Source organism: Candoia aspera, chromosome 15, assembly GCF_035149785.1.
Source record: "Candoia aspera isolate rCanAsp1 chromosome 15, rCanAsp1.hap2, whole genome shotgun sequence".
NCBI lineage: Eukaryota > Metazoa > Chordata > Lepidosauria > Squamata > Boidae > Candoia > Candoia aspera.
Genome location: NC_086167.1, coordinates 15,042,026 through 15,067,483, shown reverse-complemented (window position 1 = coordinate 15,067,483; position 25,458 = coordinate 15,042,026). Strand labels below are relative to the sequence as shown.

Sequence of the window (25,458 nt, the reverse complement as noted above, 5' to 3'; positions counted from 1 at the left end):
AGCCAAGAACTTACACATGGAAACGCTTCCATGTTTTTTTTCCCTTAAGATGTTTTTTTTTTAAATAAAAAGCCCTCACCTTGTCAAAAAAGAAAAATATGAGTGTCAGGAAATTTCTGACAGGTTCCCTCTGTGGGCCAGGTAATTCTGAATGTAGCTTTCATACCTTCTGTCCTGTTCTAAAATGGCAGGATCCTGAGAAAGTAACACTCATTGCTGTAAAAGCAAATGAGAAGGGCTAATTGTAATGGGGGTGTATATTTTCACTTGCTACTCCCCCAACAGTGCCAATGCTGGTCAGGAGTGATGGGAATTGTGGTCAAAGAAGTGTTGAGGATGCTATAGTTGGATGGAATAATTTGGATGTGGGTGCTCTGTGTCTACATAGCCATTCACAATCCCACTTTAAGTATCAGGAATGTTCGTCTTTAAAGACATCTTTTTTAGAAGGCTCTCTAGGTGGCTGCTGAATAATCCCTGACAATCGCTAATTTTTATACCAGCAACAAATGCCTGTGGTTTGTACTATATTAAAGCCCTACCAAGCATTCCACTTTTATCCCCATGATGTATTTAACACTTCTGCTAAATACAGATTCAAAAAGACTTTTTTTGGGACTGCCTTCTATGTTCAGGCTAAAAAGGGTGGATTAAGTAGCAAATTCAGAAAAGGACTCAGGCCTCACGCAGTTGTAGTCTTAAATTGCAAGCTTGTGTATCTTTGCTCAGAAGTTAAGTCTCATGTTCAACAGACCTTCCCAGATCAATACTTTTAACTATCATTTCACACACACTCCGAAGAACCATAGAAGTATTTTACATAGAAGGGAGACTGTGGGAATAGTCTGTTGATACTGTATTTTCAACTCAACCATCCACTAATATAAGGAAGAAAATGATAGAAAGCATCTTATTTCCCAGTGCCTTTATTTTCTCCTGCAAAGTAGATTATTCTCACTGTCGTTGCATTACATCTGTCTCCTATAAGAGGGAAAATGTCATTATCTTTTCGTTTATAAATTAAAGTTTAATGGATGTAAACAGGGCAGTGGGAACTTACTAGTAGAAGCTGGATTGGGGACAGGGAGGAACATGCCTGCATGTTGCATTTATTTAATGTCACGGGATTTCCCCAACCACTCCAAAGGCTGGGAATTGTAGTTGAGAGAGAATTCTCAAGATCTGTTTGTTCTTACTGGTTTGATTAGTTTCAGCAATAGAGGGGATGCCTACAAATTGCATCCAGTGGAAGCTTTTAGAAGGAAGCCTATGGAAGTATCGAAGCGAGTGAGTAGGAGGCAAAACTTTCCAGCCTCTCAAAACGAAGAGGGATGTAGTGTGTGAAAAGGGAAGCACACCAGAAATTGGCAATTCTAGAAATATCCAAGGAATATTTCAGTCCCACCCCACCCCTCCGTCTCTCCCTCCATGGCATCTGTCCATGAACTGAATGGTGGGAAAGGGCACATAGAAGATCTGATTCAGAATGATCTGACTGCTCAAGGCTTGGCAGATCCTACACCCAGAAAGCGTGGAGGATTTCCACGCTCGCTTTCCTCAGGAGAATCTCTAGGTTGATCCAGGGTGCTGCCAACAGAGGCAAAGCAGGACAGAGCCCAAGAGGATCGAGAAACCACAGATCTGCTCCTTTCCAAGCAGGAAACCCAGGCCACTCGGCGGTGAAAGGCGTCCTTTGGCTGGGTGAAATGAGCAGGACCTGTTGTGGCACGGTCTGGGAAGGATCATCGCACTGTGCAGCAGTCCTGAACTTCTGCCTGGGATCCGTAAGATTCATTTGCTCCCTGCGAAAGAAAAGGCCACGCTCAGGACAGGAGGAACCAATTCAGACTGCCATTTTCCCCCAGGCTGGCAGGTTAGCAGTTAACAGTAACTGGATCACTCATTCAGAGAAAATAGTTTAGGTTCTTGGCAAACCCGGCCCAACCCCATTTTTGCTTAGCATGATAGTTGGACCCACTCAACCTCTCTCTTGTGCTTGCTCTCCCACACATACAGGAGAACGACAATTCTCAGGCTATCTGGGGAGAAGGCAAGTGATTCCCCTGCCAAGTTGGCAGTTAACTTTCTATATTTCTTCAGAAGGCAAAAACTAAAACCCACAACGAGGGAAACATACTTTTAATTGAGAGTGGTTTGGGTACAAACCCAAACCCTATAAAACAGATGGGAAAGTGGCGAACTTACCAGTTCATAGTCTTCTACATACTTGTATTTCTTTTCTCTGTAATAGTATCTTTTCTTCATAAAATACAGGACAATGATATCACACAGGACAGTGGCCTAGATGAGATTCCAAGAAAGTTCCTTTGAGAAACGACGTTTTCCAAAAACTGCCCAGGATGAAGAAAAGAAGGTTCTTACCACACCAAACAGGGCCAAGCCGGATCCAATATTGATCATAGTAGGGATGATATCAAATTTTCCAGCCTATGAATAGAAGTAAATTATTCAGGCATACCTCCTTAAGAACACCGCAAAGACCATCTATACGCTGCTGCTGCTGATTCACACAACACGCTAAAGCCACAGTCTGACCTGATTCCACTTCGCCTGTGTGACTCTACTGATTGTGGCTTAGGTATCATGATTAATGGCTTAGAGCAGCATTTCTCAACCTGAACAGCTTCCAAGGGTATAGGCAAGTGACCACGTTTTATATAAGTTCCAAAAACCCTACCTCGCCGAACACCATAATGTCAAAGCGAATGCCGTAGGCCTTGATGAGTGTCCGATAGTCTTTGTTGGGAGCAGTCTGGTAGTATTTTGCAAACCTGAACCAGGGAAGGAAGGAAACATCTAATCCAATGATGATGACACCGTCAGGGCAACATTTCTATGCTAGAAATAACGGCCAAAAAATCAATTATTTTAAAACTCCCTACCCTCCCAAGATCTGTGGGCCATTCATGTGGATCTCAAAGAGCTTCATAGTTATTTTTATCACAAAATAATTTCCTTCACAGTAACAGCTTAGTCAGTTACAGAGCCCTCTGCTATATTCATGCAAAATAAAAAGACCGCAAAGCTGTTCAAAGCAGCTTCCCCCAGTTACCAAAAACCCATGGATAAGTGTTGCACGCATCTAGCAGTACTTCCCCAACTTCGGCACAAAATAAAAATCATGGGTGGAACCATTTGTCAGACCTAAAATTCTCAGTGGATAAAAGCATCTGCACTTGGTGCCGCGATGAAATCCGCCTCCGGAGCCAGAAAGGCACCCAGCTGGGATGCCCCGCACCAGATTCCAGCTTTGGCTGCCCCAGCTGCTTTACCTGAAGTTGTATCCTGGAGAAACTGTGTGGGCAGAATCCTTGTTGTCAATACGCCGAAAGGAGTACTTTGGCACACAGCGAGAAGCAGGCTTGTCTAAATCACAGTCCCACCGGATCTGCAATCCCATCACGCCACCCTGCAGATTGGAAGCGATGGGTCTGATTTACAGCTGGGCAAGGGCCATGGGCAGGCTCAGAGGTCTCCAGCAACTCTTTCAATAGCCGTGGGGTGGCCTTAATATTTTCGAGAACCGAGGGCTGCAAAGTGGGATGACAGCTTGGAGGGAGACCTTGGAGGGCGTCAAGCCAAAACCAAGACGAAAACCAAAAAGAGGGATAAGTGCTTTGCCTAAAGTCACACAATTACGTTCAGAGCAGGTCTCTTCCAGAGACTTCCCGGTCTTTGTAATGACAGCCTTTTAGAAACGCAAGCAATAATGAAACCAGATTAGAAGGAAAACACAACATCTTTCTCTCTCGTGCAAAACCAAACAAAAGATAAGTTCATAAAACAGATCTGCGCTCTAGCAGGAGCCCTGAAAGGTAAATATTCGCTCATGCCAACATGTGGTATTATCTAGCTGACCTTGGCCACCTCAGAAGCCAAGCATTTGAGACGACTGAGGAACTCGAGGGCTGCAGGCTGGACTGGGAAGTTGGAAGAACAGCTGTCAGCCATACAGTCTGTGCAAACTGCTAGCCAGCTGCTATTGGTCCAGTTCTCGCTGGGAGCCGATCACGCCAAATTCCAGTGAAATTGGTGGTCAGCTCTGAATTCATTTAAAAGTCAATAAAACACACCAAGCCGTAAGTGCTGCCTTTGGCAGAAGCGACGTAAACCCAAGTCAAATTAAACTGGTCTTCCTTTCCTTTCCCGACACGCTTTTTGACCAACCTCAACCGCCATCTCTTGGAAGTTCTGCGCGGCAGCTTCCACCATGTCACGGAGGCGGAAAATTGGGCAAAAGGGGTCCGTCTTGGCATTGTATTTGCAGTTCTTGAGGTATGTTTGACTGATGGTGGGGAGAATGTTTCTCCTGGGAGAGAAAAGAATAGGTTTCTGGGCTTGTGCCCACTGAAGGGACCCATCTTCAGGTGTTTTACTAAATGCTGGAAGGGCTGTTCGTTCGGCCTGGTGCCTGGGCAAAACTCTTAACGGTGGAATAAGATTGTAAATCATCATGCTGTAAAATCGTCCGGCTATGAGCCCATGGCAGTTTGGCTACACAGCCACTTACTTACTGAGAAAATCACTTTATATTCAAACCGTAGAGAGTTGTGCAGCTCCTCCACGTCCCCCTCTTTACTTTCAAGGAGCCCCAGGTCACCCTCTCTAGTGTTGCACGCTCGTCCCCACAAACCCCTTTCCTGCAGAAACATAGGCCGTCCTTTCTCACTGCCTCAAATATCTGTCCTTTTCATCAAAAGAGCATCAGTGCCCAATGGAACCATTTTGCATTAACACCCCCCCAAATCTCTCCCCCCAGTCTTATTCCAGCCAAGAGAGATTAATGGTTTGGGAAGGGGGAAAAAAAATCACACATACTTTGTAAAGTTGAACTTTGGGTACCAGATGTTGTTCTTCACAAGAATGGTAAAGTTCTCAGCATCCCGCAAGAAAGCTGGCCTGGAGGAGATTGGGCAAGAGAGAGAGGTGAAAGAAAAAAGATCTTTGTGAAAAAAATCAGTTTCTTATAGCCAAAGTTTAATTCCTACCCCATCACTTGCCCATGAAACACCATGATTTCAGATCCAGCATCACCCCTTCAAAAAGGACTTTAAGATGAAACGAGACATAAGGGCTGAGGTTGCACATAACCCTAAATGCTATACGCAAGCTGTTTTAATTCAGTTCTACTGAACAAGCCACCATCAATCTTGCAAAACAGCACTGATATATTTGGACAGTTCTTGACTTGTTTTTTTTCCTGCTAGTACCTAAGTGAGATACAAATATAAGCCAGGATTCTGATTTCAGACATAAAGGCAAGGAGCAGTTGAAACAACCTAGATTCCTCAACTAAACTAAGGCTTTTCAGAATAAACTCTTCTTGGTTGCTCTGGTGGTTCTAGATATCTAAATAAGCCACATTTAGCTAATCTATTTTCTGACCTAGGGTTCTATGCAAACAGTTGAATGAAATGTTTAAAAGATTTGTTGATGTCATGAGTACTGATGGCGAGCTGGAAGGGGCCTCTATCCAGGGGGGAAAACACATGCACAGTACTGAGGAGCTGAGCAGCCATTCAAAGAGACACAGATCAGACCCGCCTTGACTTTTGGGGTTTATCTGTCTGGATTTTTCCCACGCTTCTTCAGTTTGTTAGGATTCTGTCTAATGTAGCAGTAATAAAACACTAGAGACCTACTCCTCGTCTCAGCGTGGTTCCTGGCTGTTAGGACAGTTAATGCAGGTTCATAGATGCTAATCTTAAAGCTTGGACAAGCTCAAACGGGTGCAGATGATTCTTTAGATAATTCCATAAAACTTTGGCTGCTTAAGGCTTGGCACACTTGGCCTAGCTAGACCGACGGTTTTAACTCAGCAACAGATTCATGTGCTAAACTACAATATGATTTGTTACACTTTACATGTGACCCAAGCTGGCTTGGAAATCAGACTTTATGGTGCAGTCTGACGTGTGAACCCAGCCAATTCTGGCTTATTCATTAAGCCTTCGTTCAGCAAGCATGATATGTAAATCAGGATAATATAAGGTCAGTACATGGTTATATTTATTTACACCTCTATGTCCGGAAAAGAAGATGGGATGCAAAGATAGCTGAAGCAGCAGGCATCATCAACACTTTAGAGGTGATTCAGCAAGATGCTATTTCTAGCAGAGATGCCTGCCAGCACTCAGCCACACCCTGGCACTGCCTTTCTCTTCCTTCTTATTCCTATTCCCACCAGATACTTACCTGGGTACATTCTCATCATTCTCCACTGGACACCAAGCAAAGACCTCGCAAGTTTTGATGGAGGGATTTGTACTATTGTATACACTACACCTTCCGGTCTGAACACCTGAAGGGATACAGAACGATCATCATAAAACTGGAAGGCAGACGGGGGTCATCTCAATACAGCAAATGTGGGCTGGGGGAGGGAGAAAGCCTTAGGCTACACCCCATGGTGGGTAATTAAAGGACCCTCCCCATACTAATGTCATTCTCTTCTGAAACTCCAAATGGTAGCTTCTGCTCAGTTCTGTTTCACATTTTTACCAATTTCTTAACAGCAACATCCTCTGTTTTCCGCTGGAAATGTTGTTATCTCCTATTTAAGGAAGCTTTTAAGGGAAGGGGAGAACCTCAAGACCAAAAACGTGACTCATACCACTGCTGTGAGTTCCAATGTAGCCTTTTTTGCAGTCTGCATCTGACTGACACATGGTGGTCTTATCTGGGAGCTGGACAGGAAGAGCAGTGAAGAGATAAATAGAAAAGAATGTGTATCTGTTTTGCTAGTACAAAGGTCTCTTCCAATGCACTGCAGACCTCAGCTACCAGTGCTTTGGAAATAATTGCACAGACACGAAGAAGAAAGCCAAGAACTAAAAGTTAATCTGCTAAGCATGGATTTATTGAAGGCAGCCAAAGAAGCTGAAGAGAGGATCCTCAGAAAAGGATCCTAATTCTGCAACCTGTACAGATTACACATTTATCCATTTATCCCATACCTCTGCATATTCCTCCCAGTACATGCAAGGCGGCTAACATCTGGGACATAGATCAGATGTCATCTCCTACCCCTCCCCAAACTCTGCTCACAATTTCACAGCCTTGCTTTAGTTTTTCAGAGGAAAGATAAATGAAATCTGAAGACGAACAACTGTCACTGCGCCTACCTCTGGACAAACCCCCTGGGTCTGATTCAGCGTGATGATCAAGTTTGTCATGATGAACACAGAGTTCTCAGCCTAAACAGAGAAGAAGCAGGGTGGAAAAATGAGCTTAAATAGCAAAGATGTTTGATCTGGATTGAAAGCCTTTTCAGGAAGAAACTGCAGTATTAAGGACTTCCTTCCTTTACCAAAAAGCATCAGTTGAATTAAAGATGTCCCTTCGCAGAATGCAAGAAAAGTATTTCACCATTCGTTACTTACAAGTCTACTTTTTTCCCAGCCACTGGCTGAGCTGCTGGTTGTTGTTTATTCGTTCGGTTGCTTCCGACTCTTTGTGACTTCGTGGACCAGCCCACGCCAGAGCTTCCTGTCGGTCGTCAGCACCCCCAGCTCCCCCAGGGACGAGTCCGTCACCTCCAGAATATCATCCATCCACCTTGCCCTTGGTCGGCCCCTCTTCCTTTTGCCTTCCACTCTCCCTAGCATCAGCATCTTCTCCAGGGTGTCCTGTCTTCTCATGATGTGGCCAAAGTATTTCAGTTTTGCCTTTAATATCATTCCCTCAAGTGAGCAGTCTGGCTTTATTTCCCAGAGGATGGACTGGTTTGATCTTCTTGCAGTCCAAGGCACTCTCAGAATTTTCCTCCAACACCACAGTTCAAAAGCATCGATCTTCCTTCGCTCAGCCTTCCTTATGGTCCAGCTCCCGCAGCCATATGTTACTACGGGGAACACCATTGCTTTAACTATGCGGACAGAATCGTCAGCAGTGTTTCCATGAGAAGTGGAATCGTCAGTTTAGATGTCAGACATACGCTGGGGTTAAGTGCAGGAGGAGTTGCATGTTGTGGGCAGAAAAGCATGGAATAAATCAGGAATTTTGGAGTTAGTGCAACTATGAGCTGCAGAGGCAGTTTGGAGAGAGATGCCGAGAGATTTGAATCGGTTGGCCGACATTTCTCCGCTAACCACATGTTTCGCTCATTGTTGCTACAACAGAAGCCAAATCATCAGTGCATTTCAATAAAAACCAAGCATCACCACCCAAACAAGAGAACTTACTCACAGCAGGGACTAGATGGTTGCAAACTATAGATCTACTGTACTCCGTTAGTAGAGATCAAGAGAGGGAATCCCCTCTAAATCTGGCAAAAGCACAGCATTAATCTCCAACAGACCCACCTGAGATGGAATCACATAGTCAGCTACATCCCAAAGTCGGGGCCCCAAGTCAGAAGTGTTGGTCAGCGTGACACCTTTCACCTTGGTGGTTACTGAGCTGACTACCGAATCGGTTTCTTGATAGCCTTTTTCCCACACAAACACCCAACTGCAAGGAAGAGGAAAAGAGTTGCTCAATATTGTCGCTTCGGGCCTGAGAGGGAAAGAAAATGGACGTACAGATACTGTGTGTGTGTCTGAGTTTGTGTATTTTACCTAAATTCAGTTTCTCAGTGCTGACCTGATAACCAGGCAAGGGACAGAGTGCTGCCTTTCCAAGTCACCTGCTAACCCATTAGGACTTAGAAGATAATATTCTTTGCTATAATAAAGCTGATTTTGAGCTGTTCTCTTGGGTGAGAGGGGTTTTAAGGACAGAAATGGAAGTGTTTGCCTCCCTCTCCAGCATACACCCTAAAATTCCCCTTAAGGGTTGAAAAATATTGGCCTTATCACTTCCTATGGTATCTCCAGAAAAATCAGGAACTTGATTCCTGCAATTCCTGGCCATTCAAAAATTTCCCACTCCGGTTTGGAATGTGGCATGACTCATTCTGAAGCCAACTGTGATTTATACACAAACCATGTTTTAGGACAACCTGCCCAACAGATTGATGACAGGGTAGACTGGTCCGCTCTAAACCCAGTCTAATTCTTGAGGTCTTCCCATTAAGGTTAGGTTTTGGCTTGTATGAACTCCCTACCTGTGGTTTATAAACCATGATTGATGGCCAAGCCTACTGTGAGGGTCTAGCCAATTATAGTTTCCTCAATAAACCACAGTTATGTAGACCACAGCCTAGAGCTGACCACAGGTTCTCTTGGGGTAAATCAGTGGCAAGTGAGGAGTACAGCAGAGGGTTGCCTCACCTCATAAACAAGGAAAGCTTAAAAAGGCCTTTTTAAGATCTTCCAACTTAAAAAAAGAACTTTAAAATGCTTGTAGAAGCGATGGATGGATGGATGGGTCGATGGATAAGCAAGCCTATCTTGTCTCAGTGTTTTTGCTGTTTATCTCACCATCTATTTTAAAGACATTATTGTATATTTTCCATTTAAGCATTGATAAGCTAGCTTGTGAGACTAGCCTTGCTGAATCTATGGATGCGGGGAAAGATATCAAGTTATTACTTAAGAATCTTGTGGTGGTTTTCATTTTCAGTGACATTTATAGAAGTTTTATTGGCTTTGCAGCAAGGCACTTTCACTCCAAGTTCTGTCAGAAGCCCAGTAAGCTGGGGAAAAGATTTACAGTAATGGAAGCATCAGCACTGGACTGAGGAAAAAATATAAAAATGATGCAGTTCAAAAACCTGCCACGTCCAGCCAATGGGAGGCCGTCTGAGGAAACTGGGGCTGTGCGGGCGGGCGAAGGGCCAATGAAACAGCGGAGCCCCAAAGCTGGGCTACCAATCGGCCGTTTTGGCGGGAAAAGCGGTTATAAAAGGGGGCCACAGGCGAGGGCATCTGTCAGAGAGCCAGAGGCGGGTGAGCGGGAGGGGAGGAAGAAGAGCAGCAAGAAGAGCAGCGGCCCTGAGGGGCGAAGGAGGAGCTGAAGCCACTGGCTGCCTCAGAGCTGGCTGGGCTGGAGCCCTGAAGAGGCCCAGAGAGGCCAGAGCAGCCGCCCTGAGGGGCCAAGCAGCAGAAGTCCCTCCCGTCCGAGCAGCCAAAGTCCCTCTGGCCCAAAGAGGCGGAGGGCCCTGAGGGGCCCAAGAGCTGAAGCCCTCCAGAGCATCTGGGCTGAGGCTCAGAGAGGCGGGAAGGGCCCATAGAGGCCAGAGCAGCCACCCTGAGGGGGGAAGGAGCTGAAGCTGCCCTCTGCCTTGAAGAGGCGCCTCTGGAGCCAGCCGGGCTGGAGGAGGAGGGGGGCCAACCTGCTTGGCCAAGGAGCCCGTGAGCCCCTCTCGGGGCAGAAGAGCCTCTCTGGGCACTGGGAGGACCCCCCTCTCGCTGCTACTGCTGCCCTCCGCCTTCCTGGGAGGGGGCCAGCCGCTTGTGTGAATCTGACCCTCCCCTGATCCGGGAGTGTGTTTGGAGAGGGCGGGAATTGAAAAGAAATTGCGGTGGGGAAGCCACTGGCACTGGAGGTGAGCTGGAGCCGTTGGGTGTGGCTAAACCTAGGTGGATGCCAGGTTGGACAAACAACACTTGGCCTGCTTCAGCCAGGAAGCCAAAGCCTCTGGGCCGGGCTTTGAAGTGCCCTGAATGCTGCCTGCAGAGCAGCTGCTCGGCCTCTCATGCCAAGACACGGGGGGGCGGGGAATCCACGCCTCAAGTTTCTGATGGAAGGCTGGCAGCGGCCCCTGCGGTCCCAGAGAAAGGCAGGTGTGCCTGTGTGTTTTCCCCCGGGCCAAGCCAAGCGCAGGAAGTTCGAGGAAGCCAAGTGCGCAGGGTTCCGTTGCGCACCCACCGTTCGGGGAAGATGAAAATTAAGCAAAATAGGGCAGGGGACGGAGACAAGAGGACCAGGGACTGCGGGGGGCGGGTTTGCTAAGATTTACCACTCGCTTCTGCTGCTGGGGATGCAGGAGGCTCCCCAGACCTGTGGGGATCGGACCGGCCCACTAGTCAGACAGCTGTTCAACAGGGTCTGCCTTTTCCAGCTGGGCAAAACTCACTTCTGGAGGGGTTGAGCACAAAACTTCAAGGCAAACCAACGGATCCCCGGTCCCCATCTCTCGGCTCTCCACGTTGGCTGGGAATGCTGGGCGTGGGAGCCCCCACCCAGCTGGAGGGCGGCAGGATGGGATAGGGGGGCTTGAATCGCAGGCGAAGGAGTTCCGAGGGCGCGCCCGGCGAAGACGTTAGTGAGAGCCGCGCGAAGGCCAGCCCGCGCCTTACCCGATGACGTAGGCCAGAATCGCCAGCTGGACCACCCGGTTCATGAGGCCCACTTTGCGGCTCTTGATGGACACGATCCGGGGGGTGTCGTACTCGAAGAGGAAGCCGTACAAGCCCCCGCAGCGCCTCCAGGGGGTCCCCATGGCTCCGCTCGGCTCCGCTCGTCCCTGCGCCCGCGACGCGAGGAATCCCAGTCAGCAAGCCGGCCTCCCGCCGCTTCTCCACATGTTGCCGGAGCCGCCGCCGCGCCGCCGCCCGCCGGGAAGGGCTTCGGGTCTCCAGCCGAGGCGTGTCTTTGTTCCCTAACCGGCAACAGGTGGAGAAGGGGCTTCCCGCAGCCGGGCGACTTTTTCCGCTTGCGGAGGCAACAAAGCGAAAAGGAGCCCTCAAATCCTCCCCGGAACTCCTCTGCGCAGTCACTGATTTAAAATCCCAGAATGCGAGTAGATGCGATACCGTATGACCCCGATTACGGCCAGGAGAGGCTTATGGGAGCTGAAGTCCAGCTTCACCAGAGGAGGAGGGCGGAGGGGCGGGCGATGAGGAGGGCACCGCACCGGCCCGGTTCCTGCTGGGGCGCGCCGCACCTCCAGAGCGGAGCCCGCTTCCTCTGGCGGAAACCGCTGGGAGGCGCCCAGGCGGCCCCATCGCCGGAGCGACCTGCGGGACACCAAGCCGGAGCCCGCACCTTCGGCGGGGCAGTTGCTATTCTGGGGCCAGAAAGCTGGCCAAAATAAAGTGGGCACCTCAGAGGGTCAAAATCCTCTCTGAATAATTCCTGAACCGCCCACCGTAGCTCGCCAGTTCTTTAATTTGCTTATGTGGTGTTGAGCCTGAGCTAATCAGGCAACCCCGTAAATCACCAGCTTAACGAGGCTGCAAATCTTAGGCACCTGTTAATCGTGAAATAATCCTTTGGCCTGTATTCCTACGAGTGCTTACCTGTGGTTCAGCCTGGCCGTGCAGCTTATTTCACTCCAGAGTAAATATGGATCCAGAGAGTGACTCTGATCCCAGGCACACGGACACGCCTATCTGAGGTGGCCAGTTCTATGGGAAAGCCCCGTCAGTCCTTCTGTGACAGCAAAACAGTTGGCCAACTGCCCGGCCTTCTCTTGGCTCTCTTACAGGTAAGGCTAAATGAACAAACCCCCTGAAAATGCCGCCTGGAATTGCTGGTACACAACTTTTTTTCAAACTATTTCCATCGTGCTTTACGATTTCTTGTCAGTTGAACTTAAGCACACATAGGATCTTTTATTTGTTTTTATAAATTTAATTTCCATCTGTACTGTGCACAGGGAATTCACATAAGCATACTGTAAAAAAGGCAGAAATGTAGGAACTCTGCAACAATATATAGTCCTTATTGCAAAATGAGATTAAAAGAAAATGAATTGCAAAAAAAAATTAAAATGGCAAATTAAAATGAGAAATAGATTCCATTTTGAAACAAGTACATCAGCGCAGAAATGTTTTTTTTTTAATCCATTCAAATGTGTCCAATTCTTGGAGACTGCCTGGACAAGTCCCTGCAGTTTTCTTGGCAAGGTTTTTCAGAAGTGGTTTGCCATTGCCTGCTTCCTAGGGCTGAGAGGGAGTGACTGGCCCAAGGTCCCCCAGCTGGCTTCGTGCCTCAGGCAAGACTAGAACTCACCATTTCCTGGTTCCTAGCCTGGTGCCTTAACGTGGATTGTGTGTGCTCCATTACTTTTGATAAATAGAAACCACACGAAATCGCTTGCTAGACAAGTTTTGTGGGCTGGAAGAGAGCTGTCCTTTGCGCCAGGCCACCAAATGACCAAAAAAAAGCAAAGCACGGCGATCCATGAAAAATCTGCGGGGCCAAGTCTCTTCCTGTGTAGACTTTTACAGCACCAACGTGCTGTTAGGGATGAAATCAGATGCGAGAGTTGGTTTACCACGTTCAGAAGGAAGCAAGAGTAAAAAGAGAAAAGGCCACTGCATTTTTTCCCCACTCCCTGAGAAGCCAGTCGGTGACAGCTGAGTTATGGGAAAAGGACAAGCAGAAATGGCTTCAAAACAAAATAAACCAAGACAGGGATGGTTTTGTGTGTCTTGGACGACAACCAAGACAAACTGGATTAGCAAGGGAGACCTTTCTCACCTGTAAACCGCTGCTAAATTTCTGGGAAAAAAAAGCAGGCTTGATTCAGTAGTTCAGTCGCCTAAACATGAGAAACCTGGGCCATGTAAAATGGCCTTTGGGTGAGGTAGGTGAGGCTGAGCAAGAGCAACGTGGTGCAAAGCCTTGCAGCGATTTTCGTGGCTGAGCAGGGATTGGAACCCGCATCTCCCCTCACCTTATCTAATAGTCTAAACCAGTGTTTCTCAACCTTGGCCGCTTTAAGTGGTGTGGACTTCAACTCCCAGAATGCCCCAGGCAGCATGGCTGCCTGGGGAATTCTGGGAGTTGAAGTCCACACCACTTAAAGCGGCCAAGGTTGAGAAACACTGGTCTAAATATCGTTACGCTGAAGAGCAAAGATTATGGCAGAGCCACAAATGGCAGCCTTTTTGAAAAGGAGCGGGCAAAGCTGTCTAATCGGCACGGGAGCGCGTCCACCATACCGCAGAGCGGCCGCCAGCGGTTACTTCTTCTTCCCGAGCCCGCTGTATTCGCCGCTCTCGCTAGGAAACGCATCCCGGATTTTCCACCTGCAGCAGTTTGGGATCACGGCCCGGGCTTCCAGCTCGCCTTCCCCGAAGCGCCAGCGGATGTACTGCTGGTAAGCGCAGTGCCGAAAGCGCCTGTGGGAACCCTCCGCCCTCAGGTCCAGTAAGGGCTCTTTGTAGAGAAGAACAAACTCCAGCACTGATCGGGAAAGGACGAGCTGCTCGAACAAAGACGCGCCGGCGATGCACGCCCCGCCCGTCCTTCGGCAGCAGAGCTGTTCCCAGAAGGGGCCTGCCGGCCGGCATTCCCCACAGCTGCACCACGAGGGGCGCTCGCGGAAGGAAGGCTTCTCCCCTCGAGTCTGGAGGGGCTGCAGCTCTTCCGAGTTTGGGGGGCAGACCGGACTGTCTGGATGCGGAAGCTTGGGAGCCGGCACAAATTCGCCCCGGCGTCTCTGCAGGCAAGAAACAGCGTCCACGTGATGGTGTTACTTTATTACATTTTTTTTTTTATTAAAGGAATTTATATAGCCGCCCCCAACTCACTCCCGGTGACTCATAGAAATAAAACCCCAAATGCGAAACGCCCCACCCCCACCCCCCTGGCAACAGCAATACATTCAAGCAAACTGCTGGATGGGTTCCGTATCAGTCTGGGATCCCCAGGCCCGCTGGCAAAACCACGTCGTCAACCACGCCTTTTGGAAGAGTATTAAGCTGGGGCCAGTCTTATCTCCATGGGGATGATGTTCCACGGGAGGGGGGGAGCCTCCACGGAGAAGACCCTCCTTCTCGGTCCCACTAGATGGACCTCCTTAATGGGGGGGGACCCGTAACATACCCTGCCTCCCCCATCCGGTGGGTTGGGTGGATGGAACTGGGGAAAGGCAGTCCTTCAAATAACCAGGCCCCAAGCCATGCAGGGCTTAAAGGTGATCAGCAGCACCTTGAATTGGACCCAGAAGCAGATCGGCAACCGATGCACCTCCTGCGAGAGGGGGGATGCACATGCAAATCTAGACTTGCCCAATATGTTATGCTTCATACTGGTGGGTGATAGTTCTTCCCAAAAGGGAGGCACTTTCAAAGGGAGCGATTCAGGAAGGGAATGTGACTGTGAGGACTACGAAGGAAACGCTTCCCCACTCTGTGTTTCAACCCAGCCTTATTGGAGGCCTGTGAAAATCTGGGCACCATTCGACCAAAGGCCTTTCTAGGCCAGTCCAAAGTTCCGGGTCCTTTCCTACAGCGGCTAATGTGCAGGTTCCTATAATGAGAATGAGCCACACAGAGACTTGTGGGTTGTATTCACCCCAATCAGAGTGTCATCCAGACCTAAACTGGGATTTATCTCAAGCCCGATTAGTTGCCCCAAGCCAACTCATTATAAAATATTGCTGAAGCTGGCTCCTTGAGATTAAGATTAGCTGCAGGGTCTAGCATTGAACAACAAGCAAGCAGTAGTTAATTGAAAATAGCTTTCAAACTCCTCCTTGTGGCCACTGGAGAAGAGAAAGGGAAGCACAGAAGTCCAAGGCTTGCTAGGATGTTTCACTGTAATACTAAACTGTGGCTTGGCATCATAGGGCACTGTTGTCAAGCCTCGGAGCACGTTTAATCTCTTCACAAATCTCTAGGCACGTACCCAGGCCGGCCACAGATAAAGGAAGTTTCCAAACTCACGTGAATAATTTCCCCTTTGATATTCTGCAAACTGGTCCTCAGCCATTTGTCGATCATCAAGATGTGCGGCCCATCGAGGAAGGTCACGTACAACACAGTCTGCCCAGCCGAAGAAAACCAAATAAACTTGCATATCAGAACTTAGTATTTTACTGGACAGGTCTGGCATTCCACAATTACTAACAGCTGAAGTTTCCATCTTGCGCCAATGCAAGAAAACTCTTTCCCGGGACGGCAAAAACAGAGAAAAAGGGGATACGCTGCCTATCAGTAGCGACGGAACAAGCATTTATCAATAGACACGTAACGATTCTTTTGCCACTACTGTCCACATTGCCTTGGACTCATTAATGGGGATGTAGGAAAGTAGGATCACAGGCCTCTAGCAACCCAGCATTTACTGGTAACACTGTGGTACTCCCGTGTTGTAAACAGTTTACAGGCCACAATGGAGGGGTTTCCACCCAGCATTACAGCCATAACATGATCTGTTTGGCTGATAAGGGAAGATCTGGGATCCCCTCCTGATGCTGAGTATGACCCTTTTCCTGCAGTGAAACCAACCTCCTGGCTCTGTCTACAAGGAGTGATGTCAGTATGAGTTGCATCTCTTACCCATCTTGGTCCCAGTACTGTTTCGTACTTTTTATTGTAGTAATACTCCTTCACTGGGCTGGATTTGAAGCAGGGGAATGTATATGAAGTAAGAAGAAAATCAACAACTAACTGAGCCTGCAAAGACAATACTGTGGATTATTGTACAGGCATTCTTCTAAAAACATAACAAAACCGTGTAACGATTTTGTAATTTAAGCCAATAAATATAACAGCACAAAAGCACGACCAACACGCGTTCAACAAAACCATCAAAAACTACGTTTTTGAGCTGAGCTGGGCCTCCTAATATCAGCAAGGAAGGCCACCGTTCTTGAATCCCAGCGGGAGGGCGGGGCAATTCATCCACTGCAGACATTGACCCCTCCTCACCCCGAGACCCTGCGGTAGAAAATTCTCTTACCAGGCCAAAGTAGGACAGCGCGGAACCGATGTACACCAGCAGCTCAAAGAAGTCGAACCTCCCAGCCTTTGGAAAATGAGAACAAAAGGGATGGTCATCACGCCTGAAGGACGCCACATTAGAGAAAACCGCTAGGATGTTTGTGTGGCCTTCAGGAGGATCTCGATTTAGAGCCTGCAGATCCAAAACCCCGATTCTTTCTCCTTGCTGCCCTTGGCATCCCACCAATGGAAGTTTCCCTTCTCATCTGAACAGCAAGGAGAGGCGAGGGGAACGTGTTCGGGACCAAGGCTTCACCGAGGGACGAGGGGCTGCCAGAGACATACCCCAACTGGGATCGCCACACTAATTACTGACTTGCAACCCACACCCCCTGGAATGGAACTGCTAAAGGCAGGATGGACATTTTCCACTGGACTCTGAATTGTGTGTTTTTTATCATCTAAAATTCAGACGCGGGGAGGAAAACCAAGTTGCGTTTACCATGCCAAAGATAAGGATGTCAAAGCGGATGCCGTAGGCTTTCATTAGGGTTCTCTCCTCCTTTCCGTTGGCCCTCTTGTAATACCTGGCAAATCTAGAACAACCAGACAGGAAGAATTGAGAATCTGTATCAGTGTTGCTCAACCTCGGCAACTTTAAGATGTGTGGACTTCAACTCCCAGAATTCCCCAGCCAGCCATGCTGGGGAGTTGAAGTCCACACATCTTAAAGTTGCCGAGGTTGAGCACACTGATCTATATAGTTCAGGGTTGAACTCCTGGGCTCTTCGTGTTCTCTGAGCTTGGCTGTTTCCCTGCAGAGGTTTCGATGCCAGGCTAGGGAGCATCATCAGCGCTCTCTGCCAAGCACCCCAAAGAAGAACTGAGGAGGGATGCGATATCCGTTTGCTGACCAGCTAAAAAGTGTTCTCTTCTGTCTTGCCCAGCTGCTCCAGAGAGCCAGCAATCCTGGTTCTACTGTGGTCTCCCATCTGGGGCTTCCTGGATGTTTGGAATTAACATCCAAGAATCCCCAGCCAACAAGGCAACAGCTTGGAGAAGACCATTACATCAAAGCTGGGATTCAGACCTCTCACTAAACCATAAAGCATCAGTTACAATCCACTGCCAATTCTAAACAGGCCACTTGAGAACTGGGTGATAATGTGTGAACCCAACTTATTAGTAGATGCTGATTATGAACTCTTGCTTTGCAAGCTTCAAGGAAATTTATTTAATCCATTTCTTAAAGACTCTAGCCCAGGGCTTCTCAACCAGGGTTCCGTGGCACCCTCGGGTTCCGCGAGAGGTCCCTAGGAGTTCCCTGGGAGATCACAGTTCATTTAAAGAATTATTTCAAATTCAGGCAACTTCACAATAAGGAGGTAAGTTTTATTCTTTACTTTTAGTTCAAGAACACTGAGAATGCACACACGCAGGCCTACCCATGAAACACATATAATAATTTTGTAACTTCTATATTTGAGCCTGAATCTGCAGGGGTTCCCCCAGGCCTGAAAAGCATTTCCAGGGTTCCTCCAGGGTCAAAAGGTAGAGAAACCCTGCTCTGGCACTTACCGGAAAGGGAAATGAAAGAGGAAGGAGGAGGACTGCTGTGTCCTCACATGCAAACACAGCAGGACCAGCAGGAATCAAAGGGACTGTTACAATGGAAGCTAGCCGTGAAAATAGGATGTCCAGCATGCTGTAGCAGCACAACTGTAGATGGTCATCATGTGGAAATGTCGTGAGCAGAAATAAAACGGACCCTGCAAGATCCTCCCTCCCAACCTGCTATATCCAGAAAAAGAATCTCAGAACCACAAGTGCTTGAATATCTATTACCTAAAGTTGTAGCCAGGGTACAAGGCTTCGCTGGTTCGTTTGTCGTCCAGACGCCGGAAACCGTAGCTCGGCCTGCAGCGGTGCAGCCATTTGTCTAGGTTGCAGTCCCAGTTAATTTCAATGCCGATAATGCCTCCCTTGGAGAAGAGCATCAGAGAAGTAAGTTTGCAAGAGGGGCCGAGCCGGCGAGAGCGGGCTTTTAGCAGGCATTCCCGATTTTCCCCATTTTACAGACTTGCTGCGTATAAATCGAACCGCATTTGCACAAGGAGCTGTTGCAGCAGCTTTGCAACTGCCTCCTGTCAATTTCTCAAAACAAGGGGGGAAAACTAGAAAGCCATTTAGATGATATAGACGTGACCTACTTTCTGGCTGGAAGCATTTATCGCAATCAAAAAAAATATCTGATTTATTCTGCCACGTGAAGCAAAGCTAATCACGAAAGTGGATGGGTGGGGGGCTACTTCCAATTCAGCTTCCTTGATTGCTGGCTGGAGGAGATGCCGTATAGCTCATCTGTGCAGGAAAAACCCCACCATCACCCTGAAGGGGGGAGGATACCTAAGCGGAAGGTGTGTGTAAGCCCCCCCCCATCAAGATTGTGAACTACAGTCCTATAAATGCGGGCTACAGATTAGGCTTGCTTGGAACAAGAAAGTTTTATGGAGACCCAGAGGGAAGGATAATGTGTAACCCGTCGAGTAACGGAACTCTCCTGGGGGGTGGAATATGGATTCTGCTTCCCATTTTTCCTCCTCCTGAGTTCTTCCAAGACCTCTGAATTTCACTGGCTTGTCTTTCTGACCACATGAGGTTCCTCCTAAAGTCCTACAAGGTTTGCTCCGGTGTTTTTCACAATCCCTTCCTCTTATCCTCAAGGTCTGACGTCTCCCTGCCCCGTATCTCTTTCCGTATATCCAGATGCATCTCTGCCGGTGACCTTTGCTTCTCCAAGTCCACGTCTCTGTCTCTTTCTCCTCCAGCAATCTTCTGCCTCCTCCGACAGCTCCAACTTTGCTCCTTGTGCCCAAAAACGCCTTCAGCGACATTTCCACGACCCACTCCTCTTCCTGTGTTTCAATACTCTGAAAAATCCTACCGCTTCCTGGAAGCCTTCAGCACAGAGAGTGCCAAGATTCCTGTGGCTGGAAGGAGCCCATCTTCTTCCACAATAAGAGTGCTGAAGATTCAACCGTATTATAGTCCACAAATCTGCATTTCAGTGGAATTTGCATTTCAATTTCCCTTCTGTGGGAAAAGGGTACATGTGAAACCTGAAGGCTGTTAAATCTGAATTTGTATCGTTGGTGCCCATCTCACCAGCAATGAACTTTGGGATGACAAAGGGTGAGGTGTGCGGTCTACTGTATCAGAAATTCACTAAACCAAGGTCCATTAAACTGAGAGTTTTAAATGGTGGTAAAACACATTCAGCAGCAGGGCGTTCTGGAATTCATGTAAACATAGCCGTCACCCCGCTCTAGTCTGCCAAGAAAACGTCGCGAAGGCGGCGTCCCCCCAAAGGGTCAGACGTGACTTGGTGCCTGCACAGGGGACCTTTCCCCTTTCACCATGGCTTAGAAGGGAACTATCATCCCTAAAGGGCAGGTGAGATAACATTAAGACAGCTTGTTGGGATGTTTTTTCAGGATGGATCTAAACAAGAACAGCTCTCTTTCCTTTTGAATCCTCATTTTCACAGTCTAATCCAGTGTTTCCCAACCTCGGCCACTTGAAGATGTGTGGACTTCAACTCCCAGAATTCCCCAGCCAGCCTTGCTGGCTGGGGAATTCTGGGAATTGAAGAACACAGCTTGAAGTGGCCCAGGTTGAGAAACACTGATCTAATCCAGCGTTTGCCCTTGTTCACTCAGTCCTTCAAGCTAAGAGCAGCAGAAAACGGGCAAGTCCTCTTGCAACTTCCAAAATGCCACTGACCTCAACAGCCACCTCTGAAAAGTTCTCTCCTGCCTCTTGAAGAATATCTCCCAGACGGAAAATCGGACAAAGCGAGGCCTTGTGCTTGCTGTATATACAGGAAGTATTAAATTCCGGTGAAACGTTCCTTCTGTAGGGAACGGAGGGGAAGCCGTTTTATTTGCCTGGCCACACAAATGCGGCTTTTTAAATAAAGCGCGGGATCCAGGGTCTTGCGACGCAGGCAGACACAGATTTTAGAGGCTTCCCCGCATCTTAGCAAAAAATCGCCATCGGGGATCCGTTTCCCAGGGAGGGAGAAATAGGGACTGCCCCTCTCAACACTGCCGCCCCAGGTAAAGATGCTACTTACGTTGTATAGTTGAATTTTGGAAAGTGGACATTGTTTTTTATAAGCACGGTGAAATTCTCAGCACTCTTCAGGATGGCTGGCCTGGGAGGATGGAGATATTCAGATCAGTTCTCACTTGCTAAGTAGTCACAGCCACCACTACGCCATTTCATAACTTTAGCCGGGAGCCTATTCAAGCAGCTGGGCGTTGGGGTCTGTAAAACGCCCCCCCGCCCTGAAACCTGCAGGGTCTGCACTGATTGCCATTTCTGGACAGTCTTCAAGGGTGGCCCTCAAAAATACCCTGCAGTCATCTATCCAGGAAGCAATTAAGGCACCATCACTGCCTTAGTACTATGAAGGGGACTTGTCTCAGATTAACCTGCAGTACAGATAGTCCTTGACTTACAATCACAGTGGTGACCGAAACTTCCATTGCTAAGCGAGGCGGTTGTTAAGTGAGTCATGTCTGATTTTATGACCTTTTTTGCTGTGGTCGTTAAGCGAATCCAGCTTCCCCCATTGACTTTGCTTGTCGGAAGCCAGCTGGGAAAGTCACTTATGGTGGTCATGTGACCCTGGGATGCTGCAACCGTCATAAATGCTGTATATGCCAGATGTCAAGTGCCTGAAATTTGATCATATGACCACAGGGACGTGGCAACTGACGTAAGTGCGAGGACTGGTCGTAATTTACTTTTTTTCAGTGCCATAACTTTGAACAGTCACTAAACGAATGGTCATAAGTTGAGGACTACCTGTATATAGCAAAGCAGGATACAGGAGTAGCTAAGAAAAACACTGTTTTACCTTGGGGCAGTTTTAACTGACTCCACAGGACACCAAGCGGAAACCTCACAGGTTTTGACGGTGCTGTTATAGTTCACACATTTGCCTGTCTGGATTCCTACAGAGGGAAGAAACCACGTCTCATTCAAGGAACATTATCTGGAGAGGAAACAGCTCGTCAGGAAGGAATTTAAGATGCCACATGCCCAAAGCATGCTTTCTCTTACCGTTACTCCGTGGATCCATACGGCCTTCCGTACAGCTCTTGCTGGTGGAGCACACTGCTTTGGTGATAGGAAACTGAACCAGGAAAAGGGGAAAAACGTCTATTACGAGGTTCCATTTAAGTCCCCCAAACGTACCGTTTTTTAGGTTTATCGGTCTTCCTCGCAACAGGCTGCACCCTGATCATATTTTCATAGCCTCAATCCACCCTTTCTTTCATGAAGCTATTTTTTCTTCTCCAGGATGGCTCACGGGGAGTAGCTCATTTCGAGGGATACCTCCCCAGCCTGGTGTTCCTGAGATCCCACCCCAGTTCACAAAATGCCCCTGCTTTCCACAGCCAGCCTGTAAACATACAGAATGAGGCCCAGCCCAGAGGCTACCTTGCCAGCTTCTGGCAGAGGGGAATGGAATAAATCACGCAAAGAGGAACGCTGGGCTAGTCGTGACCCGTTTCCCAACATATATATGTCATCATTTGCCCAAATGAGTAGCTGTCTCTTGCCTTTCCCACCAGGTATTAAGATCAGGTTTGAAACGCTGGTACCTCAGGACAAAGCCCCTGGATCTGGTTTTCAGTCATGATGATATTGGTCAGCACTAGAAAGGAATTCACTCCCTAAACGAGCGAACAGAGGGAAAAGGGGGATTAACTTTGTCAGTCTGCTGAAAAATAGTTCTATCACAATGACTTTAAAATCTTACGCTGCTTCGTTCGAAAAGATTCAGAAGCCAGGAGGATAAGAGCACAAGGTGTTGAAAAATGGGTCAAGGCTTGTCTTTTTTCTAGCTACCTGGTTTGGGGGAGGAGAAGGGGGGGAAGGTGAGGCTAAATCCCAGTCTGCAATAAACAGGCAGGGCCAGCCCTACCTGTGGGTAGGGGAAACTGGCTTCACACAGTGGGCCAAATCAGAAAGTGGTTTGGTTCAAACACGTTAAACCAAAAGCAAAAAACCACATTATGTCTTGCTTTACTGTAATAACACAGCCTCAAGCAGCAGATGTTCTAGAGGAGTGTTTTTTGAGCCTGGCAAATGTAAGATGGATAGATTTCAACTCCCAGAATCCCCCAGCCAGCATGATGGTTGCATTCTGGGAGCTGTAGTCCACCCTTGCTGGCTGAGGAATTCTGGGAGTGAAGTCCACCTATCTTAAAGCTGCCAAGGTTGAAAAACACTGCTCTAGAGGCTGATGGGGGGACATCAGTGGCAAACGCCAGCCATTCCTCCTGGATGGCTTTTCTAATACGTTTTGCATCCTGAGGCTCAACTCTTCGCTTCACTGGGAACCTGACAGTTTCCTCCTTTGCCTTCAAAAGAAGACTCACCTGCCCAGGGATTGTGTATTCGGCCGTGTCCCAAACCCTTGTGTCAGTCTGTGACACTCCCTTCACCTTCACGTGCACTGAGCTGATGACCGAATCTTTCTTCTGATAGCGCCGATCAGCCACAAGGACGACACTGAAGAGGCACAACAACGGAAAGGGCCTGACCTGGTGGGTTCATTTTGTGCTCATTTCACAGAGGAGAGAAATGAGGTTTAGAAAGGACTTGATTATCTGCTGAGCATATCATAGATCTTGCTTCAACAAAATATATTAAGCAAAACGTGGCTTAAAAGAATGCGCAAGAGTCCTAGGTTGGTGGATTGTTATTAATTCATTTGGACTGCACTAAAATCCAGAAGCTGGGACTTTCAGAGTGGCCGGTTACATCAGTGAATTTGTTCTGTGTGGGTGGAAAGTTCACGTGCCAAAGTCACAAAGCTGCACTTGTCTGGACGAAAACAGCTTCCATTGAATGATACGCTTGGAAGTGGGGAGATCCCATAAAAAAATCTGCTCAGCTCAAGTGGAAAAGTGTCTCCGTTCTGGGAACCAACTTCCTTAAACCGTGATTGTGCCCGCACTTACCTGAAAATGCATTCTTTCAGCTCAGCCCATGTACCCAACAGGCATCAGAGATCATAACAATAACTCAGTGTACCACATGTAACCTGACAAACTTTGGACACCCTAAAAATGAATATATGTGGCTTTCCCACGGCAACAGATTCCTGGCAATTTCTCTATTATGTTTGGGGCAGCAAAGCCCCCCCCAAAAGGATCTCACAATATCTTAACGTCTTCAATATTCATGGAACTATCAGATGAGTGGGGAGCAGGTCTACTGAAAGTCCCTGCTGAAGCCAACATTCAAGGCAGTGCTTGCCAAGGCTGGGTAAACTATCCCAAATTGGGTAAAAGTGGCTGTTCTTTGGGTAATGACAAACAAACCCATTAATCTGACTTCAAGTGTTTTACCTATGTTGGGTGAAAAGGACTTTCTGATCAGCGGTTTGGGGTAATGAAGGGAAAAGGTTGGGAAGCCCTGATTTGAGGTCTGCTTTTGAGAGCAAATTGTTGTGTGGCTGTTATTAAACATACTGACCTGGAGATACGCGCAACCCAGTTCCCCCATTTGCTTCCATCGCCCCCTGGTTGATCCAGACTTTCCCTTTCCCACTTACCAGACGTACACCAAAACCACCAAATGGATCGCCCACTTCACACTCCCGTAGAAAACGCTCTGGATGCGCACCACTTTGGTCGTTTCGTATTCGCACACGTTCTTCAAGCTGCAGCAGGCTGCCATCCTGGTAGATTATGATCTCTTCCAGTGTCTAGTTTTGCACCGAAGTGTGCAGCTCCTTGGCCTTGGGCAGAAACAACTATTAAAAACCACACAGCAGATTTTAAAGGCACAGTGAGGAATTTAGGGAGAGACGAGTTCCCCAGAACGCTCATTCCTCTCCCTGGAAGGCTTGTGGCTCCAGTGCACATTTTTCTCCCCAGCTTTTTATCCAGCATGGGGAGGGCAGGGTGCAGTTGAAGTGCTCGGTTCCAGCTTATTCCTGGATCCGAGGAAGCTGCAGTTACTGTCGAGAACTTGGCATTGTTCAAGCTTCATTGAAAGGGAACGGAGAGGCACAGCCAGCCATCTTGGCAGGAAACGGGCTGTATTTCTCTGATTTTAGAGAAAGCCTTCTGGATACTTTGCATGCCCAGGGCAAATCCAGATGGGGGGTTCCTGCGCAGTCCCATTTGGGGGACCCCAATAAATACAGCAATGAGTTCCCCTGAAGTTTCCTAATCCTAATTTTAGGATAGTGTTACAGTATGGGGAGGGAAGCAGAGCAAGGCAGGTTTCTGCCCCGCTGAAACGGACTAATTATTTGTTTCATGTCCTAAATCATTCCGCCCCCCCCCCCATTTCTGACTTTTTGGTCTTCAGGTAATCAAAGATCCGGTCACCCCAACCCCCACCCCCGTTTGAGCCAAACCCAGGAGCCTTCAGGCAGTTTGCTTGGCAGCAACAGGGAAGCACTTTGCCCTTCCCTTCCTCTTTTGCAGGATTTCCTCGTGGTCTCCCTTCCAAGGGCTATCCAGGTGCCCTAGTCTTTTAGAAATCGCCTAGCTGGACTAAACGCTGGGTTGCATACGGTCATCCCCATTACAACCCAGAGGGGATGCATTGGAATGCAACGCCCCAAATCCTCGGCCAACTGGCTGTGGATGCTGGGCGTTGTAGTCCGCCCCTTCTGATGGGAGAGGGAAGGGGGAGACCGAGTTCATCTGACAGCGAAATGACCCTCGACCCCGCCGAATCCTCTTTTTCCCCTTCATTTTTAAGAAAGTTTTTTTCCTTTCTTCCATACGGGGGAGGGAAAAATGCGCTCCCCCGCACCGCGCAGGCGCTATCAGACCTCCCCGCCCCCTGCCCCATCCCGACCCTCGACCCGCCCCACTCCGCGTCATCGGCTGGAAGG

The 25,458-nt window shown here is 48.2% G+C and overlaps 2 protein-coding genes across 2 annotated transcripts; both read right to left on the bottom strand.

Moving 5' to 3' along the window:
- Positions 1 to 910: 910 nt before the first annotated feature.
- On the bottom strand, positions 911 to 11,380 carry P2RX4 (purinergic receptor P2X 4). The gene is made up of 12 exons (XM_063315282.1): positions 11,205 to 11,380; positions 8,325 to 8,472; positions 7,146 to 7,217; positions 6,635 to 6,707; positions 6,217 to 6,322; positions 4,840 to 4,920; positions 4,189 to 4,330; positions 3,294 to 3,430; positions 2,699 to 2,792; positions 2,383 to 2,448; positions 2,206 to 2,301; positions 911 to 1,802 (listed from the first exon to the last, which is right to left on the bottom strand). Exons 1-12 carry the CDS (start codon positions 11,345 to 11,347, stop codon positions 1,743 to 1,745), a joined length of 1,218 nt encoding a protein of 405 aa, XP_063171352.1. The 5' UTR covers positions 11,348 to 11,380; the 3' UTR covers positions 911 to 1,742.
- A 2,300-nt stretch (positions 11,381 to 13,680) lies between these two features.
- P2RX7 (purinergic receptor P2X 7) lies at positions 13,681 to 24,321 on the bottom strand. Its single transcript, XM_063315637.1, has 13 exons — positions 24,160 to 24,321; positions 22,979 to 23,111; positions 22,199 to 22,270; positions 21,654 to 21,726; positions 21,448 to 21,544; positions 20,659 to 20,739; positions 20,307 to 20,436; positions 18,369 to 18,505; positions 17,026 to 17,119; positions 16,543 to 16,608; positions 16,140 to 16,256; positions 15,525 to 15,623; positions 13,681 to 14,296 (listed from the first exon to the last, which is right to left on the bottom strand). The coding sequence occupies exons 1-13, from the start codon at positions 24,282 to 24,284 to the stop codon at positions 13,817 to 13,819; spliced, it is 1,704 nt and encodes a 567-aa protein (XP_063171707.1). The 5' UTR covers positions 24,285 to 24,321; the 3' UTR covers positions 13,681 to 13,816.
- Between the last annotated feature and the right edge of the window lie 1,137 nt (positions 24,322 to 25,458).